General features: G+C 42.9%; 2 protein-coding genes across 2 annotated transcripts in view; one reads left to right on the forward strand and one right to left on the reverse strand.

Moving 5' to 3' along the window:
* The first annotated feature begins 1,407 nt into the window (after positions 1-1,407).
* LOC106811659 (melanocortin receptor 4-like) lies at positions 1,408-1,890 on the forward strand. The gene has a single exon (XM_014815361.1). The coding sequence runs from the start codon at positions 1,408-1,410 to the stop codon at positions 1,888-1,890; it is 483 nt and encodes a 160-aa protein (XP_014670847.1).
* Positions 1,891-8,074: 6,184 nt separating this feature from the next.
* The window catches only part of LOC106811660 (thrombospondin type-1 domain-containing protein 7B-like), a 149,423-nt gene continuing 131,718 nt past the window's right edge, over positions 8,075-25,779 (reverse strand). Inside the window, exon 29 of the mRNA XM_014815362.1 lies at positions 8,075-8,186. Coding sequence (XP_014670848.1) covers positions 8,075-8,186 — 112 coding nt within the window. The remainder of the gene's footprint in view (positions 8,187-25,779) is intronic.

Here is a 25,779-nt window from a genome sequence, read left to right on the forward strand (position 1 = left end):
AGAGCTAGCGACGCCGCGCGTTACAGCCTTTACATACATATTACAAGTTCTCACGTTTTAATCATGTACATGTTGTAGGATCAGATATAGAGTGACAGATTCCCCCGGAAACTCGAGACTGCAAAATCCTTTAATTCCCTACCTATATAGGGACCATAGCAGCGATATACGGTCGCGGTTTCTCGTATTTGTTAGGCTATCAATCGGGGAGTCATTTTTTATACTTTTACATTTTTATTTCCAATTTTAGTGGAGACAGCACATAAATAATAATTTATAGATGGCGGCTTATAAGTATACAGAAGCACATGACAACCGGGGGCGGCGGCTTTGGGGCCCTTGGGGGAGTGTTCCCCCGTGTGCCCATGCGCATCTCTCGCGCCCATTGTGGTGTGTGTGGTGTGTGTTGTGCTGTGGGTGTGGGTGTGCTGCCTGTGGTGTGTGCGCGCCTCCCCCTCGTGCGGGGTGCCGTGTAAATTTCCAGTCTCAGCATGCCATGCATATGCGGGCGCCGTGTGCGTGCGCGTATGTGTGGGCATGCGCGCGGGTCTGTGCGTGTGTTTTAGTTCACGTGTGTGTGTCTTTATGCGCGTGTATGTGAGCGTGTGTGTGTGTGTGTGTGTGTGTGTGTGTGTGTGTGTTTGTGTGTGTGTGTGTGTGTGTGTTTGTGTGTGCGCGCGTGTGTCTGTGTGCGCATGTGTGTGTCGTGTGTAGTTTCCCAACGTGGGTGGGGGAACTATGGAATAAGGTTAGTAGTATTCATTGCGCGCGCAGCATTAGACAAATTGCAAATGATAAGGAGGTAGGTAGGTATTAAAGACATGCAAACGTGATATGTCATGAAAATAACTAAAGTCGCAGAGCTCCTGTTGCATGTTGTAGTCGGCTGTGTAGGATGACTTCATTATCTAGTGTTCTGGCGTGCAACTTCTCGCAGTCGCTGTTTGTGAATGAAATGGTAACTGAATGTGGGGAGACGGGCGACATTCAACATTCTATACAGCCGATTCAGAAATGGTGTGGCTATGTGTTAATTCCCGTCAACATTCTCAACATTGTCGCCAATATTCTCGTCATATTAGCCGTGACACGGACATCATATCTGCAAGAGCCCGCACACAAACTAATCGCGAACTTGGCCGTCGTTGGCTTCTTTATGGGAGTGCAAGAAGGCTTCTTCGCGCCGGTAACAGTTTTTTTCTGCATCACCCACCAAAGATCATATGCCTTGGACACTTTACTGTGGCTACGCTTTTCGCTATCGGATCTACGAACACCATCATTGCAATAAACGTAGACAGGTACATTGCCATCTCACGCCCTCTGCACTACTACCAGATCATGACACCGCGCGTCATTATCGTCATGATAAGCCTAACTTGGGTTATTGCCGCCATTCCTAGCAGCATGATTGCTGTCCACAACCGCTGGAAACCCGACGAGCTGTGCCTGTATGACCTCGTCATCAGCAGGAAAACAGCCCTGCTGATGCTTGTCTTCGTTGGTCTGTGCACTATCGTCATTGTCACCATCTACTCGTACATGATGCTGATCGCTAGACAACATATGAGGCGCATCCAGCCGCTGAGTGGAGCCGGCGGCCCGCATGAGGAAGCTGCAGAGAGTCACGCCTTCTATACCGCTCTCGTCAATCATCTGAAGCTGGCGAAGACGTTCGGCATTGTCGTCGGCGCCTTCATCGTCTGCTGGACGCCGTTCTTATTAATAATGGCTTTGAACCTCGCTGGCATCCGGCACGACTTGCTCGATATGCTGCTCGGCGTCGACTACTTGCTTGCATACTGCAATTCCTTCATGAGCTTCCTCATATATGCAGGGAGGAGTAGCCAGTTTCACTCGGCGTTCTGGGCAGTGTTGCCCTCGCGCTGATGCTAGAATTTGACGCTGGCGACGCTGTCTTATGTTTCTGTAAGACATTAGCGTTCATGTGAATATAATTATGTTTGCTTGTGTTTCTATATCGTGATGTCACGTTAAAGCAGACGAAAGGTAGCTAGATGCAGAACCGGGTCGATGCCTCTACGAGTAGTCCGTTTACCCGTCCGGACTTTACTTCGGCTAGTCTGGTATCTGCTCTCTACTATAAAAGTAATAATTCAACAAAATAGTTTAGTTTTTGGCAGACACAGGGTTTATGCGATCCCAGATATAGTGAATTATCCGCCCCGCGCGTGCGTGCGAGTGTGTGTGTGTGTGTGTGTGTGTGTGTGTGTGTGTGTGTGTGCGTGTGTGTGTGTGTGTGTTCGTTAGTCTGTGACCAAATCATAGGACCAAATACTTTGGCGATTATCTCTGTCCAGCGCATAGTAGTAGCCTCAATGTTGGTAGGCGTGACCAGAAATAAGTAAAGCGCATACCAACTGTATTCATTGCTGCATAGCGTGGCCAGTGAAGCCAGAGGTGAATAATAACAAACTATTTGTCATTAATCGATTTCTATTAATTGACTGATTATTGTAACGTTGAAATTCACGGATAGTTTCATGCTAGATAATTTTCTATATCGTGCGTGTCGGCTTTCTAATATTTTCTCGTTATAAAGATTCTCTCACAATGCGGGGGAATCCTATTTAAATATTGACGTGTTATGTGTTTGATTAGTTCGGAGACTAAACATGTTTACACCGCCCGTGTTTGTACACTTATAGTAAAGTTAGCATTGTTTCTGAGAGTAAAATAATACTAGGTATATATATCCAACCAATTCAAACGAATATGTGTGCTTTTGTGTTAATGGACTTAAAAGTATATCGTGTATGACGAAAAAAGAATTTGTGCATTCAAGATCAGATGTGTGAATACGTGTCAGAATAAATGTGTGAATACGTGTCAGAATAAATGTCATAATCCGTGTTTTAAATGAGAAAATGTTTTAAATGGGTTTTAAATAAAACGTTGAACGACGTAATACCCCGTATTACGGAAGTTACATGATTCAAAAAAACGTTCATAACGCGGAATTTCGCAACGCGAATCACGTTTTCCTATTTGCTTCCATTACATAATTGGAAGTACGTTTCTCGGTTTCTATAGAAACTTTCTTAACCTAAGGCAGTAAAACAATGACAATTATGAATGCAAGTAAGTTAACCATGTCCTAATACATATATTACGTATTAAAGTAGGTAACACAGTAGCATGATAACGGACCGCAAAATGCCTTCAATTAACTCACCAGAAACGAAGTGAAGTGCAGCATAGCATTAGAGCCAGTGATACGGTGCAATGATCTGGTATAGAGAGTGAGGGGCAATATTACCGGCAGACAAGCCGTGGATATCATTGCCACTCATCCCGAATTCGTGTATAGCATGGATCACTATAGACCATAGACGAGAGAAGATATATGGAATACCCTTGCCGTGGGAGCCTGCGCTGATTTCAGAAACACGCACAGGCACGTGAAATGCTGGCACAAATCAAAGCCAACCCGCTCGACATGGTAACAGCTGCATGGTATAATGCGTATTACATTCGTCATTGGTAATTGAACGCGACACATTTGATAAAATACACACTCATTCATTAAAAACGGTACAAACTCGTCCGCAAAGGAAAAATTATGTACCTCTTTGTGCAGTGGCGTAGTTAGGGGGGAGGGGGGGCCATGGCCCCCCTGTTGATCCAAAAGTTAAAAAAAATTTAAAAATAAGAATTGCTCTACTAAAAAGAGAATTGTCGTAGTCAGAATGAAGGCTGTACTCAAAAGTGCCTGAAATGCCATCTCCTGCGATCTACATTTTCAATTTTTTTGGGGGGAGGACCGCCGCCTGTTTTTCACCCACCTCCTTGGAATCCTGGATCCGCCACTGAACAGTTACATATCTTGGGACAACGAACAAAAATGTCGCTTTTTTGCATGGCGCCCAAAACAATTGCAGAGCTGAGATGTGGGGGAGCATAGGGTGTGGAGAGGGAGGCGGAGGAACCATTAAAATATGAAGTCATCCACTATTTTGCGCAGTTCGCTGTTTTTGGCCCGCCTCCTGTTCAAAAATCCTGGCTACGCCACTGGATTTGCGAGTTTATTGGTCATAATTTACAAATTGCATGTGGGGAAACTTCCATAAGTCGTCAGCGACATCTCTGCTTTCAGAAATGGTGAATAGCAGACTGCGGATTTCTTCTCTGTTTTCATAGAGATTTGTTTTCAAAAACATCACATTGTGCTATAACATTCGGATTTGTATCGAAATCAATCCCATAGATGGCAGATTTAGCGCGCCCTAAAATACATTATACAAAGCCCTAAGGATTCGCTACCTATTGAGTTGGTTTTACCGGTTTTTCTATTAGCGAGCGATATTATTCCTTTATGAATGCGTGGTTTCGCTATCATAACACACGAAAAATGGTCAAGAAAAGATTATGCAGTAACAGATGTAGCTACTAGTTTCCGTAAAACGTACAAATTTATTGTCACATCTCGGATTGGGGTCGCCAGATTAGGTGAACAAGAAGGTTACTATGTTAGGCACATAAAAAGCGCACCACGATTCTTTGAGCGTGCATGGCTTTCATAACAAGAAATAATCGTCATGGGGTTTTTCTCTGTTTTAATTGCACTTGTTAGCAACAGATGCTAGACAATACGACTGCTTGTTTTTCTAAAAAGACGCGTGGAACGCATCTGTAACTTTTTCCTATTAACTTCTTTGTCTCTACTTGTATTATTATATATGTATAATTTTAGGAAAATTCGTAATCTTTTTGTAGATACTCGGCAAGCGCCTAAGCAGGTCTGACAATATAAGCTACATAACGATATAGAGTAGTCGGGCAGACTAGAGACATAATTATCAACGTAAGGAATTGTGATCGACAGATTTGTATCAAACTAGTACGAGTGTTAGCCCCCTAAGTTAATTAGATTTATAATTACGACACAGAAGTATCGTATTTCGCGACGATACATTAATAGTTTCAAGGATTTTGTACGTAATAACCCAAGTAGAGAAATGCCAAGTAGAGTTTGCCTATATAGAGTACCTGGCCCACTACTATATACCATGTAAAAGCTCAACATAAGGCCGCTCCCTGTGTTTTTTAAGATTACCCCTAAAATTTGCCATCATTTATAAAACCATCAGTAATTTTCTATGAAATGTCTGTATCCCATTGCCGCCTTAGACAACAAAACGGAGCCCAATCCTCTGAGCATCCCGATTCTGTGCAACGCCATGTGAAATTTTTTAATCTTTTTTTGCCGTTGGTCGGCGCTAATGTCGCGCATTAGAAGTATGTGTAATCCCATAGATATACATACAAGCAAGCGATGGATAGATAGATAGATAGATAGATAGATAGATAGATAGATAGATAGATAGATAGATAGATAGATAGATAGATAGAGAGAGAGAGAAAAAAAAGAGAGAGAGAGAGAGAGTTGAGAAAGTTAAGCGATGTAAGGAGCACAGTGTCATCCTCCACCAACCCTCTATAGACGGCAGGTGTGTAAAGGTGGCGTACAACAGTAAGCCTCCGCAATTGTTCACCGTTGCACTAATTCGTCTCTAGAAAAGACTTTTTTTTCATTTTTTTTCGCTGAAATTCAGCACTATATTGCAATAATTTGCATTATGCACGAAGTAAAATATGAAGTAAAATTGGTCTTGTTGTGTACTTGTGACATTCCGTCAGGTGGCGTAGCCGCAGCGACCGGCTGGTGATTTTTGTGTATGAAATGTGTTCAGACAACTTTGCAGAAATTCGCGTCATAGAGCTGGCAAAAGTTTCGAGCGGAGCATAGAGCATGAATCTGTAGTTATTTAACATGAATAAAGTGTATTTTTTGTAAGTGCAGTAACAGTGTGAGTATTTTAAATTAATTTCTGTTCGATGCTTATTCAGGCCTGCCGCCTATGGACGTCCTCTACTGTTGTTCAACACCTAAAGCGATGACGTCCGCAGCGTTCGTGCGATCGCGCATTATTGACGTAACTAAGATGCTCAGCGTGCATGCTCCGTAGCAACCGCCGCTTCATCAGCCGAGCGCCTAGTGCGTGAGCGCTCACTCACCCGCTGCACTGCATCTCGGCAACATCATCGCTGCCTTCAGACAATCACGGTATATTGTCCACGCGTAGCGCACAGTTCGACCGCATAGCGAAAGTTTGCTGCGCACGAGTTCTCTGCGTATTGTACGTACATTATAAATTACAGATCAGTTCGCTAGTCAGACGTTCCGTATTCGGGAAGATTGTCGTACCGATCCGGCCGATAGAGGTCAGCACAGTCGTCGACGATACCCGATCTTCGCTCGCGAACCGTTAGTCTCGTAAATTAATGACTAGCGAGAATTGAAGCCGCATCAGTTAATATCCGTCTTGATTGCACGTACGGGCGCGCTCGCACACACACACACACGGCAGCTGTCTGCGCAGCGTGCGACCTGCGCGCCTACGCCTGCGAAGCTGACTTCGTGTGTAGTCGTCGTCACATCTACTCGGGCTACGCATTGGAAGCACGCGCACGACCTCCGTCAGGCTTAACATCGAGGTAGGTTACACGTGTTTATTTTTTTGGCGAGGATTGTTTTAGACGTTAGCGTGTCGTCTCTTTGGGCGTTCTGGTATGAATATATTATGTCTCGGCCAACTGCGTGTGATGTAGTGCGCCGCGGTGAAATATCTATACTCCGCTGTGTGCGTCCACGATTCATAAATCATGCAACTGAACGAGTCGAAAATCTACAACACTGGCTTCGGCTGAATTCGGCACAATATATCGAATAGAAGGGAAAACGGAAGCATGGATGAATGAGCGTGCTAGCGTGCGGCGCCGCTGCGTGCGTGTGTGCGTGCATCTGTGCATGCGTACGCGTGTGCGTGTATGCTACCGAGTATTCATGCCTCGCGGAACATTACAAAGCAAAGATATTATCAACTTCGCTCGCAACATTGAGCTTCGCTTGCAGCGAGGGTAAACACACATCAGCGCCGACTTGTTTGTCTGCCAACAATTCTGAACCCGTCGATATCGCGTCTGCTGAAATCTTGCAACCAGCATGTATGCATATCTACACTTGAAAAACTATGCCAAATGCATATTGACTATTGAAGAATACCAATATATATATATATATATATATATATATATATATATATGATATAACATAATATAGTACATAATCTCTATTATGTACTCTTGATACATAGATATATCGATATTCGAGTGAAATAGGAAGCTTTATACGTACTGCATCGTTGCGATCGTAGATCACATATTTAAACGTCTACTCTACAAATAACAACGAATTAAAAGTTGCGACATTAAAATCGATCAGCTTGCGACGTCGAATTTTTATGTCAATTTACGATGTTGATTTTGCGCTCTTCTTAGCATGACGTCATGCCGCGTGATATCATGTGTATGTCATAAATATAAAATATTTCAGTTTCTTGTGTTTGCAGTTTTATAACATGTATGCGTACGTGTAAGATCCGCCGTTTTCGTAGATGACATACCTTCAGGAATTAAATGGAAAACGTTACTGAAATATGTCATATGATAGTACAAATTAAAAACCTTCCCTTTGAAAGTAATCTGATCGTGCAATTAATTTTATCACCAACAGAAGTAGCACGGGTAATAACATGCTCAGATGGAATGCAAGCAATCACATATTTGATTTTGAAAATAAAGACAATAATTGCTTCTCGTAACTATAGTACAGTTAAAAGCAGTATCCAGCTAGGGGAATGTCTGAGTTAACATAGAATAATGTGATTAAACATGCGATGCTGAGGTAATCGCATAATCTAAGAATAAATTCATTTCATTAAAAATTCCACATATATAACCTGTTAACAGCAGTTTCGACAACCGTTCGAGTTTACTCTATAAAGCTGAGAAAATCGCTGACTGCATTTGTTATGAGGGCTTCAATTTTAGTAGGAATTTAAATAGTGAGCGATGGTAGCACGAGCGTTGCGGTTTGACGCGCTCGCTTCACTCCTGCACGCGGACTGAACCTGCAATCAAACCCTCGCATGCCAAGCTGACGCGTGACATTTACTGCGGTTTAAACGCAAATCTCCGACGATGCGGTGAATTAATCGTGCAGCGCGAGGCCGGGAAGTAGCCGCGAGTTACCGGCGGAGCAGGGTAACGAAGTAACGATGTACAGATGGTTGTACTCTCGGTCAATTTGTTTCAAATTCGACCTGAAACGGTGCATTTTCTTGCGTTACTACCGCACAAGATAAGTTGTGCGTGACGGGTGCAGCAGACGAGCAAAATACTAAGTGATTGGGGGAGGGGGGTCTGTTCGAGACCGCGCAGCGCGTGCGACACAGCTTCGAGGCAGAGTTATTTATATATACAGGTATATAGAAAGCTCTGTGTATACGCACCTTTCTCCTACAACCCTCCCACTCACATAGCTGACGCGCTTAGGGCTTCAGATTTTACGTACGTGAGAGAGAAAGGCATTTGAAAAATGCTAAAAACTAACTACAATTAAATTATTCTAATACTTGACGTTTTGTAACCTGATGACGGGATCAGGGATATTGCCGTAGATTTTGCGTCCGCTGCATCATTACGAACCTAGCCCGCGTCGTCGAGGCATATACAATAAGATGGCTGGAATTTAACAGCAGCGTTCGCGCCGTCACGCGATAGCGCTGCGCCTCGTGCTCTCGATCACTAAACAGAAAGCCGTATATTCTCTCGTAGCGACGAGAATCAAATCCAATAAGTCGCACACCCGCGCCGCGTCACGCAGCGAGAGCCACGTCGATATCCGGGCGAGACCCCCCCCCCCGCCTACCCCTCATTCCCATACCCCGAAAGTAGGGATGTTGGCAACATTACATAATAATTATAGTCGGCAAGATATACAATGAATTACCGCCTACCATTGTACTCGTCGTCGCTAGTGACGTCATATTTTAGCCAGTGACGTCACATTATAGCTAGTGACGTCATCGGCCGTAATATAGTAATCAGAAGAAATTACGCTGGTTGCTAAGTCCCTTTCGCCGGTGGCGCAACGATCGTCTATATGAGTTGAAGCCATTCCTGTGTTCATCGCTAGCTCTATAGCTCAGCGACATCAACTAATAAGCTAGTTGAACACTCACCACCCAGAGGGGGCAGTGCAGTTTTTCGCTCCGGTTATACAAGAATTATACTGAACAAAACATAACGTTGTTTCAGACTCTGTTACTCGACACACTGAAGGTAACCTTAGAGAATATACGAGGGTTATATAATCAATGAATCGTCTCAGTCTTTATCAAAAACATTTAAAAAAACTAATATGTCAACCAAAATCTAAACAATATAATTATACAATTTTCGCTGTAGCGGGGTAGTGTGATTTTAGGGGCGGATACGCGCTTGAAGAAGACACTGAAAACTCCCTAGAAATGTTATTGTTTGGCATAGAATTTCAAGCGCGATGCATAAACCCCGTTTATACATGCTAACTCAAGACGTTTAAATTTTAATCAGGTTGTAAATGCATTGATGACGGCCGCTAGGAGGCAATGCGATAGCTGGCGGCCATGAGTTGATTGAACTGTGAATATTTATGTTACGGTTACATCGCAAGCAAACACAGACATCGTAGCCGGCATATATGCACACTCACACACACACACGCACACGCACGCACACGCGCACACGCACACACACACATGCGCACGCGCGCACACACACACACTCACACACACACACACACACACACACACACACACACACGCGCGCGCACACACACACACACACACACGCGCGCGCGCGCACACACACACACACACACACACACACACACACACACACACACACACACACACACACACACACACACGCACGCACGCACGCACGCACGTACTAACTCAAACGCACGCACACGCATGTACGCGCACACGCAAGCGCGTACACGCACGCGCGCACGCGCACGTCGTTATATAGCGTCGTTATTGTGTTGCAAAAACACGAGCATAATTAACACGTTCCATCAGAGCGCTACTAGGTCCGTCAGCGCCCGTTACACTTCGCCCGCAGATGTGTGATGAACACTGGCGGAAGCCATGCGTCTGACTGCTAACGACCTCTCTCGCTCGCGGATTATCGCCGCCGCCCAATTAATATCATCTCAGCGACACTGCCGATTAACGCGTCGATCACAGCTGATACCAACAATTGAAATCTGGCGCATGTAGAGGTTCCTAACATCCGGTGTGACATCCGGCACGACGCGCCGGAATGTCAGGATGTGCAGTTATTATATAGCAGAGTTAATAAAACTATGACCACTTACAATGATGATGATGATAATGATAATGATAATAATAATAATAATAACAATAATCATAATAATCATAATAATCATAATAATAATACATTAATAATATTTTTACACGTAATTATTATAAAAAATCGTAATATAATAAATAAACTAACAATAAACAAATAATAATAACACTGATAGAGAAAAGAGACAATAACGATAAAAAAAGATCCCTGCTTTACATAGTATCTCTATGATTCGTAGTAATTCACACGTGCAGTACCTTGCTAATACGATGCCTTTTAGATGTGTATGGCGTGTAAGCTACCTACTTCAGGTGCAGCCATCCATGTAGGGCGAGACACACGCACGCAAAATACATGGAACTATGTGCAGCCATAAATGTAGATGATATTTCATGGCAATTTTACAGGAATTATGTGCAAGCTAATAACAAAGCCTGCCATTTTCTTAATCGTAATGGAAATTGATTTTTTTTGTAGTAACTCGCTAGTGCAGATCGAAATGTGCGCACGCAAACGTCTTTATAATGATCTAACCATCGGTGCCAACGAATTACCATCCTAATACTTTTTATAACAAGTGTGTAAGCAATGTGTTTTTACGAGCGATCGAAGACACACGAGGATAATGTCAACCAAACAGGTCTTCGTCGTTCTGCTGATTCGGTAGGCATGGTACGTGATTTTGAGTAATCTGCAATTTGTAGGAATTTATTCGTGTTGCCTGACGTATGTAGTGTAGCACGGCGTCCATACCTGAATCTGCTGACTACGCAAATCCTTGCTCAACTTGCACAGCTGCGCCAGAATCTATCAGTTATTGGCTAGAATCAAATCCGCGCGTTGATTTTCCTCCTTGTTTTGTCTACTTGTTTGTCATTTGTTCGCTGTTATTTGATATCGAGTTCGTAAAAATCTGTCGGTTGTTATTCTAGAAGCACGCTGTCTGTGGCCAATGATTGTTAAACTAAGCGAGCCTCAAGAATGTAGTTAGCATGCAATAAATCACTCATGATCAATGCTATAAGAGAATTCATAGATTCGTTGAGCGGTGCTCAGTGGATTTAAAACACGACCACACATGAATTCGTTGTCCGAAATAAAATGTGCAAGGTTTTTACCGAATAGATGAACGAGAAATAAAATGAATCATTTAATTAATGCCATGTTAATACCATTTCGTGCATCCGGTATTTGGATATGCACGCCCTGTGTAGTGTTTACATAATGGCGAATGCTGGTATACACTGGGATGCTCGATCTTCATATATGGTCATCGATACTGTCAGGCAACGATCGGTTGCGTGTCAGCACGGGAAAAGATTTTACTGGTAGAGGACATTGGATAGAAAACTATATTTGCTAACAAGCGTGTCAGGAACAATATTTTATGCTGTCGTCAGCATAAAACGCACAAGTAAAACGCACAAGTCTGTGAAAAACGTATTCTGTTATACGCTCTGAGTCAGCAGGTAACCACTAGTTGTCGAGTAAAAAGATATGCACTTTGATATTGTACGGGAAAAATATTGATGAAACAGACAGACAAACAGAAAGAAAGAAAGAAGACTATACCTATACCTATACCTATACCTATACCTATACCTATACCTATACCTATACCTATACGTAGATTTCTAGATCTACCTCTACCTCTAAGTCTACCTGTGATAGAGGTAGATCTTTAGATTAAACCCCGATTTTTAATGCGACTATGATGTCTATTTTGTTAGCAGGCCGTAAGCGGATAGTGCACAATAATTATAATGACAAAGAAAGCTCAAACATAATAATTGTGGCAGGAACACATTAACCGGAATAAAGTCCTACAGCAAAATGTTAATCGCGTGGCATTGCACGCTCCCGAGTGTTCATACATGGTTTCATCTCTATATAGACGCCGCCATTAGCATATTAGCAGCTTAATTGTCGCCTAACGACCCAGAAAAAAAACCCAGAGAGAAATTTCAGCAAACTGTTAGAAATTTCACGTCGGGTTAATGGAGCTATTGAAATTAGCATTACGATATGTTTGGGGGTTTGATCTCTACGACATGGAAAGCGTCTCGGGGCGTGAATAGCCAGCTACAAACAAGCGATGCATTGAGCGGTTGTGGAAGTTTATAACTTCGTAAATATTCTTTCGGTCGTCGGGTCGGTGTTTAGCTAAGTAAATGTCGAATGTTTAAAATGTCAATTTAGGAATTCATGTGTATGTATGGCATGGTAAAATTTATTTTTTGTATATAATTAGAAAAGAATGTATGCATGTATGTATATGTGTAGATGCTTTTGTTTATGTTTAACAAAAGCAAAGCATGCTACGTGTAATATGTAAATTGATAAAAATGTAACAAATGTTTTCTCTGTTAAATCAATAAAACAGGGAAAAACAACGATGATAAATCCCACAGATGAACATTCCAAATACATGTAGCGTCGGTCAATTCATTGCAACATAATTTGTCAAAAGAGTATACCTAAGAAAATAAGATAAGAGCTTATCACTGCTCATGTTCTTGCTTAATCCGCACGCGGTCATTATATATGACACGTGCAGCTGCCAGCCGGCGATAAATACACGAACACAGCTAGTTCAGTGACGTATGTATGTAAATACCTATAAGCTGATCCGCAAGACAGATCAATATGCCCATAAAATAGAGCAATTGATCAGATTCTGTTACCATGATAGACTGTACGCGTGCATGATCGTACGTAATGTATAAGGCATGTGCAGCCTTCTTTATTTGGGAATACAAAACAACATCATCAACCCAATTGTGGAACACGATCATCACGTTTCATAATAAAATATGAGCAATCTTGTTTGCTGTTATAAAGTTTGCTGAAAAACTTACATGACTGACATGGTAGCAATTAATAGTTTCGACAAATTGGTCTAGCTGTCTATGAGAAGCTGAACGAAGCTATTATTTTCTTTAATGTCACGTCGTCATCGCTAACCGTTTTTCAGATTCATCCGTCTCTCCGTACAACGCTCGTGGGTGAATTCGCTCCGAATTGTTCTCGTCCCATCAACACGTATTGCAACTATGATTGCAACAGCTAAGGGCTTGAAAATTCCCCACGTCGGGAAAATCCGAATCGGTCGATTTGAAACGGTATACGTTAAAACTCCGACGCACAGCCGGCTGAAATTTAACACTTGAATGAAGAACACAGCTAACCTACGGATTAAAGCGTCCTCGTATAATAAATTCACAATTTTCCCATCCATCTTAAAATTGCAACGCAGTTCCTTTGTTTGCAAAAATGTGCAAAGAACGTTTTTTGCACTGTACGGCAGAGACATGGATAAATTGATGATCGTATATAAATTTTCAGGTTGTGAAATGACGGGCTTTCATGGATTACGTCTGACAACGCATAATTTGTATCGCTCTCTCTCTCTCTCTCTCTCTCACGCGCGCGAGAGAGAGAGAGTTTGCGTGCGTGCATGTCTGTAGCTTACAATTTATAATTGCATTATTAGTGTTACACGTGTCACGAACAGTCCAGGATATTTCCTATAAATCTATTAAATTATAAAAAATAGCAATTTTTTACTTTAAAGTTTGTATAAGTAATGCACCTATCGCAAATATACTGTAATGTAAATATGTATAATTAATTAAAATCTTTAATAAATCTAATTAAATTTTAAAGATTTTCTATAGTTTTGAAGGTCATAAGATCAAAAACAAATAAAGTTAATCTTTTAATTATGACACTGCATGTTAGTTGTGCAGTTATTGGAACGAAAACAGCTGTTATATGTAACTAACATGGGACTGCGCGTGTGTATAATCATCACACCAAGTGATTAAAAGAGGAATTCCATATAATTATTAGACATATTTTTTAATCAATGCAGAGATGCCAAATTACTGCAGGGAAAAAATTCTAAGGAATGTTAATATAATCAATGAGGGCTATAGTAGTAGTAGTTTTTCATGAATTTGATTATTTTTTATCAATCACATGTCGAGTTTCAAGTAATTAAAATGTTTTTTTCGAGTTTTTAAGGGTTTAAAGTAATTTAATGCGTTTTTTCTTAAATTGTGTTGTTGGCATTAACTTGTAACTAGCTATACTACTAATACGTCAAATTACATAATTCCGACTTCACCCCAGTGTTCACATTCATGCGTATTCATTCGTGGCGAAACGGATACGTTGCGGCAGAATCGATCCCGTCAGTACGCGAAGGATAGATATTATAAGGAGTGATATTATCTGACTATACTAGATATCGCTATTTCTGAGAGTGTGAAACCGTTTTCTATTATGCTTTGTTTAATACTTCGCACGAAGCAAATGTTGGACGCGGTTCGGCTGTTCATTCATACGCGTTCATGTACGATACAGGAAGTATCGCGGAGATCAATATAATTCCGCCATCTTTTAGTTTCCGCGAGTGGTTTAAGCACACACAACTGTCACAGGTGTTCTTCAGTATATCTCTCTATATAGAGCCCCAAGTTTCCCACTATCGCTCGTGTTTTCTCATCGTTTCTTAAAAGATGTATAATCCAACAGCATTAATTGCTAATCACTTGAAAAAATATTAACAAAATAACATTTTATCGAGGCATTTACAACATTTCTCAGCAAGCAAGGGGCGCGTCGATGTTTTTATTCTCAGCGATCAACCGCGCTAACCTTATAAGGTAATGATGCGAGCGACGCTATTCAACTTTCCGCCGAATTTTTCGAATGGGAACAAGAGCCGAGAAACACGGCCGCCGTTTAATCAGAACAGTGCATAGTTCCAACGGAAACAGCCGGGACGACTGCGGGCGCACATCCGCCATCGGCGGCTGAAGCAATGAAAAATTAAGCGCGTGTAAACTGCGCTATCCGGTCCTACTTGCCGGGCGTGTGCATGCTCGAAGGAAGCGTCGGAAGCCACATAAAGGTAACGGGAACGGCCGCTAACACGCGCAATCCGTGTTCTCAATTTGCGGACGTGTGCGCGTGTGTACACGAGCGCGCGCGCTGCTATTGTCGCAAGAAACGTGGAAATGTGGCCATTTTGTCGATACGTGTGTCGATTGAATTCGATGTGATTGATGACAGCGGCCGTTAGTTGTGCGGCAAGCTTTCATTTCGAACGTTGGCACAATCACGTGTCAGCCTAATGGTGACTAGCGCACGCTGTTGCCGAATATTAAGCACTAAGCGTCGTCTCGGCGATGAGTTTAGTTTTAATTCCTCAGAATAATATATGCCGTATATAATCAATGACATAACTTTATTCCTATGAATAAGCGATAAAAAATAATCCAAAATACCGAAGTTCTTTCAGAAAACACTGTTTTCCTTCAATAGCCCCCGCACTCCTTTTTATTCCCATCACCTGCAATATACATTTGTTTATAATGTTTATGACAAACGTTGCCTTTTCTTAGTAAAATCTTAAATAGCCTTGTAAATAATGAGCAACGACAACACGTTATACGTCCACTCGCGCGCACACGTACACCCGCACACATACACACACACACACACACACACACACACACACACACACACACACACACACACACACCTGTTATTTCCAATTATAATGATACTTCAAAGGCAAAGCACACGCGGATTATATATGCGTCGAATCAAGGTTGGTAGCAATGTAACTATAGCTGGCGATGGCTGCGCGTTGGGAAGGTAAAATAACATTTAATCGGATATACGTAGCGATAAATATATTATTTTTATCGCCAACCCGCATAATTTCGTAGCACGTAAGCTGTGTTTGCATAAGGCGGCGTGTGTCTTCATTCAGCTCTAACCTTTACGTTGCCGCATTTCGTGGCTATAGTCGCTCGGGCACCTGATTTATGTGCCCGGGGCCTCTGATAAATAAAACAAAGGGGCGCTTTATCTAGAGACCTTCATGCAAATGAACCCTGGTTGGAATTAAGTGGAGCAGTGCAGCTGGCATCAAGGGATGTTCCTGAAAGCAAAATCAACTTAAGAGAATAATGGAGTATCCCCTTTGATGTGAATATCAGAAAAAGCTTTCGTCGGCATTGCTACTTTTATCGTATTGGAATAAATCATTGATGCGGTAACGTGGCAGCCGCTGTATTATTATCTATTTCCCGATGATGGAATGTCTCATGCTCCTAGTTTGATGGTAATATATCCACTAGAATTGGAAATGGTAATGCTCTCCGTGTGCTAGATCTCAGCTACTGTCATCTTAAATCGTACTACCCACCTCGCTTAGAGTAAGTCACCGAGCAGGATGTAGAGAGAGTACGCCTCCTATCGGAAAGCACTTACATACCTGGTACATTGTATGCGCGAACGAAATTTAATCATGTCTGACTAGCATGAGTAGACGCGGGGGTGGGGTACAAAATCGCGTGACTTGGCAGAGCGATGACGATGGAAGGCTCAGCTTCCAGTCAGTGCGCATAGTGCGGCTAAATAATAAATTACACATAATTTGAAATCAATCACGTTTTGTGTGTCGCTATTTGACATTTTCTCTGCATACTAGGTCGGGCCAGCTACCTTCTTGCCCGCCCAGAGATTACTGAGCGGGTGGGACTTGGATTTAATCATTACATGTATATATAGTGCTTCACTCTTATAAGAAGCATGCTGTATCAGCATCGATGACAACGCTCTCGTCTAGAATCATCCTGCGCGCGTCTTTCCAATTCTGCAGCTAATTACCACTGCTGTAAATAGCACATCGCGGACACGCGCTCGCAGAGGCAAATACACCGAAGACATGTGCATTACTGTGTCCGCCAGCAAACGTGTCAGGGTGCATCATATATTATTTATGTGACAGCTCGATCATGCAGCAAAGCGAGTGTCGCTGACACACCTGTCACCACGACGGCACGCAGTCACATCAGCTATGACACGGCGTGTTGACAGATTCTGATGAGCAGCGAGAGCTATAGTGTAATCATGCCGATACAGGTGTAAAGTAGTGGTATTAGTAGTAGTAGTGGTGTTGGTGGTGGTGGTACTAGAAGTAGTAATAGTAAAGAGAGAGAGAGAGAGAGAGAGAGAGAGAGATGGGTCTATGTATTCAATTACATGGAAATTGCAACTCTATACGTCGCGCGCGAAATGTTGTGAATTGATGATTTGCGCGAAAACAAAAATCGATGGCCTTAATTAGGCACACGACGACGGCAACATGTTGATCTCTTGCCGGAATTTTCTCCGAAATCATTTACGTCGTCTTTGAAATGCAACGTTTGCAATGACGCATTCGTATATGACAAGTAATTATTATAGTGACGCAATCCAGAGTGGAGTTGGGAAGATTACCGGTAGCAAAAATCTCCGCGACTGCAATCATGCTCGCGTCTACATTGGAAAAATTTATATAAATGACAAGCATTATTCTACGGTTCAGAGACGGCTGTGGCCTGATTGCATGCATTACTGATACGTCATGCTGTGCTCGACGGTTAAAAAGGATAAATATATGACGTAAATTATTCAAAATATCGCTCATTGTTCGCGGGCTTTGGTATTGCACAAAACTGACATCTGCATTTACGTTGATAGTACTGGTTACATTTGCTAAAATATGGTTATTCGTGCCGATTCTGAACAGGGTTTCGACACAACGACGGAGAAAAAATCAAGTACACTCTCATCTATAAGTAATGCACGCTAACCCTTTCATGTTGTAACGATTTCATGTGAGAATGGCACGTCGGCGCACGCACGAGCTTGTTGAAAGCAATATCAATTCATTTACGTTATTGTTGCTTCTCTGCAGACCGTTCTCCGAATCTTTGGAACTGTTATTATTCAAGAAGCAGACAACATCTGTCGGCGTCTGTTGATCGCTCACTACACCGCCACAGCAGCCATTTCTGTTTCTTTCTGTGTTTGTGCCTCTCTCTCTAACTCTCAAGCACGTTCTCCACATTTCTTGCACGCGCCTACTCTCATTTCTTACTACTACGCATTTACACGCGCCTACTCCCTTTCTCTCTTTCTCTCGCATAATTCTCCCTCCCGTCTCCCTCCTCTCTCTCCTCCCTCTCTCTCTCTCTCGCTCTTGCCCACCCTTCTCTCTTTTCTTTCCCATTTCCCTCATCCCCTTTCTTTCTTCTATCTCGGTCTCTGTCTTATATCTCTTTCTCTCTCATCTCTCTCTCTCTCTCTCTCTCTCTCGCTCTTTCTATCTCTCTTTCTTCCTCCCGCGGTCTCTCTCTCTCTCTCCTCTCCTTCCCGCCCTCTCTCTCGAGTTTCCGGCCTCTCTCGCCCGCTCTGTTTCACTTCTCCCTCTTCTCTCTCCTCTCTCTCCCACTTCCTTCCTTTGTTTCTCTCTCCCCCGGCTCTCTCTCCCCCTCGCTTCCCCTGCTCTGTCTCCGACATTCACGTCTAGCTATTCGTGAGATCTCGATGCCGGTCTGTCGTGTGCGTAACGAAGGATACGAGAAGGACGCTGAAAGCGCGATCGAGTTGCTTTGTTGTTTTTTCGTCTCGCCACGGCTAATTCTTTTTTAGGTATAATTACGATATGCCAGCTGTCACGCGATATGATAGATTACGTTGAGGTAGAACAAGTCTGATGTCGTCACCGATATAGCACAGCATGCCTGCGCATACGCCGTCGCTTCGATTCGTAAAATAATATTATCTGTTCATTCGTTCCTATTCATGAAAGATTCACTTACTCGCGTGTATCAATATCACATTGGCTACGCAATTAATTCTAGAAAATCACATAACATGGCAAATTTTACCGTTTAGTCCTATTCGTAATATAAGAATGCGTATCCCTAATCGTAACATAGTTTTACATGATCACATTTCGTGCAAATCAGAACATCGCTATATCACTGCTTTTTCTCCTATATATGTATTTTCCTGGTGTGGCCATAAATACTATAAGAGTTATTTCTTCCTCCATTCGAAGTGGTATACTCTCTCACACACACACACACACACACACACACACACACACACACACACACACACACACACACACACACACTGTGTGGGCGTACTTTCGCGCGCGCGTTTTAGTGCGTTGGCGTTATTTCGTGTGCGCGTGTTTGTGTGTAGGGTTTTACTTATCAGATGCACGCATGATATTTCACATCTTAAGAGAAGCATATTTCGTTGGCTGTCGTCGACGCACTTGTCAGCCGAGCGTGACGACGTTAAGGGCGACGAGCGCGTCATTTCAATACGTCGTTTGCAGCTGGCGCGCTTACTATGCGAGCTTCCATGTTAATCAGGCAGCGACTGCACAACACTCGTCTTTTACATTCGACGAGAAATTAAACTTTCTATAATGTTGCGCGTAGACTTCGTCTCAAGGCCTTTACAGATATAGGAACGTTCGGGCTCTGCTGAGCCGCCTATCCGCGGGGATAAATTAGATTCCGTGTGTATATTTTGCGCGAGATGCATTTTGTTATTTATGGTAATCGTTCTCTATGTATAAAACGGTCTAGTGTGTGACGATGGCTGTTAATCTAAAGGCGCACCGGTGTGTTATAGTGTGTATATATATATAGTGGTGTGTGTGTGTGTGTGTGTGTGTGTGTGTGTGTGTGTGTGTGTGTGTGTGTGTGTGTGTGTGTATGTGTGTGTGTGTGTGTGTGTGTTGTGTGGCAGTGCGTGTGTGTGTGTGTGGTGGTGTGTGGTGTGTGTGTGTGTGTATGTGTGTGTATGTGTGTGTGGTGTGTGTGTGTGTGTGTGTGGTGTGTGTGTGTATGTGTGTGTCCTGTGTGTGTGCGTACTTGCGGTGTGTGTTGTGTGCGCGGCGCGAGTGTATGTTCGTACATCCGTGGGTGCGTGAGCATGCGCGTGCGTGTATGTGTGCTTACGTGTGCGCTCATGTGTGTTCGCCAGTGCGTGATTCTGTATGTGCGTGCGTCCGTCCGTGCCTGCCTGCGTATATGGAGCGAAAAGCTATGGCGATAAGCAGTAGCAAATGTCACCTTCAACGAACCAGCAGAAATATAATTATGTGCAAATGCACGCGCTCAATGCGTGACGAAACTCTGCTTAGATTTTACGCTGAAAATGCGCGAAAAAGCACTTTTTTTTATCGCACACAACAAAAACTGTCGGCTGTGCGAATTCCCCGCCGTATGTAGTGACTCGCATTACGCCAAATTGATATGTTATTTAGCGATTACGGCAATCACTGGGGCATCGCAGAGAAAATCAGAGGGAGAGAGCGAGAGGGGATGGGAGGGAGAGGGAGAGAGAGAGAGAGAGAGAGTCCCGTGCATTAATTATGATCATTATGAAATTACGCAGATGCTCGGGCAAATTTGCGCGGAATTATTGAATCGATAATGATCTGCGCAAAGCGTGACGTCATCATCGTGAGGTCACAGCGTCAGCAGTCTGCGCTTTACTTGAATGAGATCCGAGAATGTATGTAAGTAGGTAGAGTAAGTAAAGGTAGTGAGTGCTCTCTGCCGCTGTCAGACTAGTCTGTAGACTGTTGCTTGCTTGAGAAAGATCCGTGCGTGCATGTAAGTTATTTTTCTAACGAAACGTTGCGAATGAATGTTTACAGATTGGTATACGTGACAGATAAGAACGATATACAAAATTCCAAAAATCATAACTACCGCAAAATGATCTACTTTTATTCGTCTTCATTATTTTACCACATGAGCATGAACTGCAATATCATCCGTTTCTGCACCTCATTTGCTTTGTATGCCTTCGCCTTTCCCCACGTCCTCCTATCTCTTCTCCCCTGTTTCTCCTTCTCTCCCTCTTCACTCTCTTTTCCTCCGTTTTCCGTGCTTCTCCGTCACCATTCAAAGCTAGCTAGTTAAACGACACATAGCTAAACGATAGATAGCTAAAACAAATATAGCAAAAACTAAAAGTAGAGGGCTAAAACGAAGATGGCGAAACGATAGATATCCAAAACGAAGATAGTTAAAAACTAGAGCACTCGGAGAGCACAGACCTCCGCCAAGGCAGCTCAATTCTCTCACTGTAAAAATGTTTAATAATTAATTGGATCCGGATCACCACCAAAATGTAATCAATTCTAAGTTACCCCATTTCTGAACTATTCTGAAAATTTAATTAATTAATTAATTGGATCCGGATCACCACCAAAATGTAATCAATTCTAAGTTACCCCATTTCTGAACTATTCTGAAAATTTAATTAATTAATTAATTAATTAATTGGATCCGGATCACCACCAAAATCTCATCAATTCTAGGTTAGGCGATTTCTGACCTATCCTGAAAATTTTATGACAATCCGTCCATAACTTTTTCAGTTAGGTTGTACACGCACAAACCAACAAACACACGCCGGTGAAAACATAACCTCCTGCCAACCCATTGGCGGAGGTAACTAACGGTAAATAGCTGAAAGCTAACGCGCGCATGCATTTCTACCACTACACTAGCAATAGTTTCATATACCGAACTTCTTCTTATTCCCTGAGGTTACAATTGCACAGTTATGTCCCGAGAGAATTGCACGGCGAATAAATAAATAATTAAGAATTATTTCGTGTTTTGGTCAAACAACGCAGTTGTGGAGAGGACAATTTATGAAGCCATGAAACACTAAGCCCGAAACCCCATGTGCACAATTCCGGCAACTCCTTACTCATCGGGTATGTGATGTGTTCTTTTGCAGTGAGTCAGATTGTTCATATATTTGTAATATTTTTTGTAATAGGCGCATGATTAATAGATTAAACTATATTTCATCGCAAGAGCTTTTACGTGATTACTGATGCCGTTGTGTACCTATGGAAAAATCTGTAGCGGAAATGAGGCGGCACTGGCCAACCGTTGTGTTATAAAATGTCGGACCTTAGCTTCTACTATTAGCAGTAAATTCCAGCAGACACTAATTCCATGTGATTTATGACAGCATCTGACTAGTTGATGACACTGTGCGTTGCCTGACACTAACGATCCTAGTTAGCAATGTAATTCTAACGCCATCATACCTAATGCCTGCTTTTTACATCAAGCTAGGTAGTAGATGTACACTATTGAACGAACTGCAGCTTAGCTTTAGTTTTGAGAAGAACCTACACAAAAGAAAAAGGAGGGGAGTTAGTGTTAAAAATCACAGTCACAAACTCGAGTCAGTTAAAATTCTGATGCGTTTTCACTTGATTTACTGTCGTGGTGAATTATATGGAATTAATTGGCGTTTTCGTCAATTAGATCCCATTTGGTCTCACTCGCAACCGGAAATTTCGCCGTTATGAGTGTTAAAAATCGTCAATCGATAGTTGCTAATTATCTTTCTATTTGCGAGCTGTGCTAATTTAATCACCAGTGCTGTGAAATAGACGATGCCAAGTGCGCCAATGCAGTAAACGTGTGAGGGCTGCCTCCTATTTGATTACCGAGCCTAAATCAAGACGCATAATTATCTTTCTTGCGGAGGCTGCGTCGACAGGAATTCGCTCTATTCCTTAAAGCAACATGTCGTCACGATTTCCCGCAACTAGAACAGGGTTTGTTCGGAGATTGCCATTTGAACTATTGAGAATTGCGGCCATTGCCAGATGCTTACGTAATAGCTATATAATAGCTTCTAACATTCGCGGACGCATTGCTTCGTTCAAATATGCATGTACTACAGAAGAACGATGATGGTTTTTCGGTGTTCGCTGACAATTGCAATGTTTCACGGGGGTTTTGCAATAGGAAGCATTACGTGGACGATTGTGAGCTATTTAAAAGTTGCGCGGAAACTATTGATAACAATCACTGATGACGATGGTGACAGCAATGTCAAAGCGCACGCCTCAGTAATCACTCTAATATAATAACAATAATAATAATAATTATTATTATTATTATTAATATTATTATTATTATTATTATTATTATTATTATTATTATAGTCAAGCCAGTCCCCATCGCTGATTCCTCATTCCACAATTCCGATTGAAACTCCCCCATAAAAAATCGTCCGCCAAAGGCAGGAAAACGCTGTATGCAGCCGTCGTGAAAATGAACTTTATTTATTACCAAGGACAATTCGCCGCGCGGCGATACTGCGGCTGGCGTTCCAACATGCGAGGCCGGTCCGCCGTAAATTGCAGCGAGAGTTGCTAAATAAAACGGACTCAATCAAGGCGCGCAGCCACCTGACCCACCGGCAGTTGTCGACGCTGTCGGCTGCCCTCTGACATTTCACGAATTGCGCGCTAAACTGTTGTTTTCTATCAGAGAGACGGAGAGAGAGAGAGAGAGAGAGAGAGAGAGAGAGAGAGAGAGAGAGCGGCTGTGGCGTGAAGAGGCCAACGTCACTAAGTGAGTGACTCTCCTCTTAAACTTCCGTTGTTCACCGCTGGATCGGCGCGCGGGGGACGAACATGTGGAACTACATTTTCGTCGGCGATGGTCTTCGGGGAACGCTACGCGGAAACAACATATCTTTGGTAATGATCATGAACGAACACACGCGGGAACAACTGGTCGTTAGTTCAATCTCCGCAGAACGCCAGGCGAGAATTTTGTCGGTAGATTTCGACCGTTCGACTGCCATCGGCACACAAAAGGCGCGACAACTTTGTGTCGTCGACGATCTTCGTGTATGCGCCGCATGTCGTTGGCCGACCGCGTGACCATTCGCCGACAACTGCCGTCGGCGCGCAAATGATCTACAGAATGATATGGTGTAACGCTTTTAGACTCGGGCGCACTGATCGATAGAAAGCTGCTATTGTATCCACACACACGCACGCACGCACGCACGCACGCACGCACGCACAACCTCTAGAAGCGATCACCAATAATCTATCATGGAAATCTTCGTAATAAACCCGTTATAATTTTTTTTCACTGCGTTAGATTTTCGGCTTTTGTCTTATTCGATTACGCTTCTATTTTGCTTCTTCTTTTTACTTTTTCTCTATACGTTCATTAATTGCAGCACACGCGCACCTTATTTTTTCGGTATTGCTATAATTTACGGTGAGAGAGAGAGAGAGAGAGAGAGAGAGAGAGAGAGAGAGAGATACGCGGTGCGCGATGGCGTCGCTAATTTGAATCGATGCTAGGCGTAAGTTCATGCTGGCAGCGCTGATTATGCGTGGGGCCGGTGTTTGCCTGGCTGCACGCATATACGCACTAGGATGGGGGAGGGGGAGTTGACCTTCACGCGATGAACAAAGGCCGACATAGAGCTGCCTCAAGGTCATCACTAACCTTAGAGCTCGGTGGAATTTTACACGTATTTAAAGCGGTGTAACTGGTGTTCCAGTACTGTTGAGAATCGATCTCATTCTAATCACCCGATGAGGTCTTTGCGATCACGATGGGCGAACTCGCACATGCCTAGGTTACAGGGGTTCACACGGAAACAAACTATTTATTTATTTATTCATTTATTTATTTATTATTTATACAGTAAACACTGTATTAGCAGAAATCTCTAAAGAACGAATACATGACACTTTTTATCGTATCCCTAGCCATTCTTAATCTTCAAGAGGCAGCGAGATGCGCCACCCTTCTTAATGAACTACTGTTTTTATTTAGCCGTGTGTAACGATTTTAATAATTACGACCAGGTGGCTTCATTTAGGGTGGGCGGGGTTACATTTTTATTACGTTATGCACAATTATTGCGAGATGAAGCTGGGGTTTCCGCAGCTGCCGGTCCAGACGACCTCGTATTTGTGGTCGAAGCTAACATTATCACACCCCTCTCCTCTCATTCATGCTTTATAGTGTGTAAAAATTTTTAGTGGGAGCATGAGATGGAGCGTGTGTAAGATGGAGGTAGAGAGGGAGGTGGAGAGAGCGATATGGAAAGATGGAGAATGAAGAGGGAGAGAGAGCGCGCGCGCGGCAGAGAGAGAGAACGGAAAAGAGATAGAAAGAGAAAGAGAACGAGAGAGAGAGAGAAATGAAGAGAGATAGAAAGAGAGAAAGAGAGAGAGAGAGAGAGAGAGAGGGAGGGAGAGAGAGAGAGGGAGAGGGAAAGCGAGAGGGAGAGACGGGGGGAGGGAGGTCACTCACTTAACACTTATCAGTAAATATATCAGCACAGCTCAAGCCGGTATTTACAACAGCGCGATAGAATGTAATTTACTCGCTACTTTACTGCAGCGTATTAGCGAAATCTCCCGTCTACGTGCTCACGCTCTATGCGATTTGTGCATCACAAGTGGTGTACAATCTCTGAGGCCAAACGCTGCAATCATTGCAGACAAATGGGTACAGTAAATTAATTAGCACCGGTGGCGTAAGAGAGCATACTAGCGCTAACTATTGTAGGCACGAGCACGCGAATGCCGACGAGAAAGTGTGGGCTGTCGTCGTCATCCTTGCTGGCATTCTACTCACAACGCGCGCGCGCAATATCACAGTTGCTAGACGGATTCTCGCTCTCTCGTTCACCCTCATTCGCGTCGCTTTCGCTCTTTCTCCTCATTCATCACCTATCTATCTATCAAGAGCGTATTAAGAAGGCATTTAATATCTATCTATCTATCTATCTATCTATCTATCTATCTATATATCTATCTAT

This window comes from Priapulus caudatus, unplaced genomic scaffold (assembly GCF_000485595.1).
Source record: "Priapulus caudatus unplaced genomic scaffold, Priapulus_caudatus-5.0.1 Scaffold561, whole genome shotgun sequence".
Classification (NCBI taxonomy): domain Eukaryota; kingdom Metazoa; phylum Priapulida; class Priapulimorpha; order Priapulimorphida; family Priapulidae; genus Priapulus; species Priapulus caudatus.

Excerpts from the sequence above, each read along its gene's own strand:
- LOC106811659 (XM_014815361.1), top strand. The coding sequence starts at position 1,408 with ATGATTGCTGTCCACAACCGCTGGAAACCCGACGAGCTGTGCCTGTAT.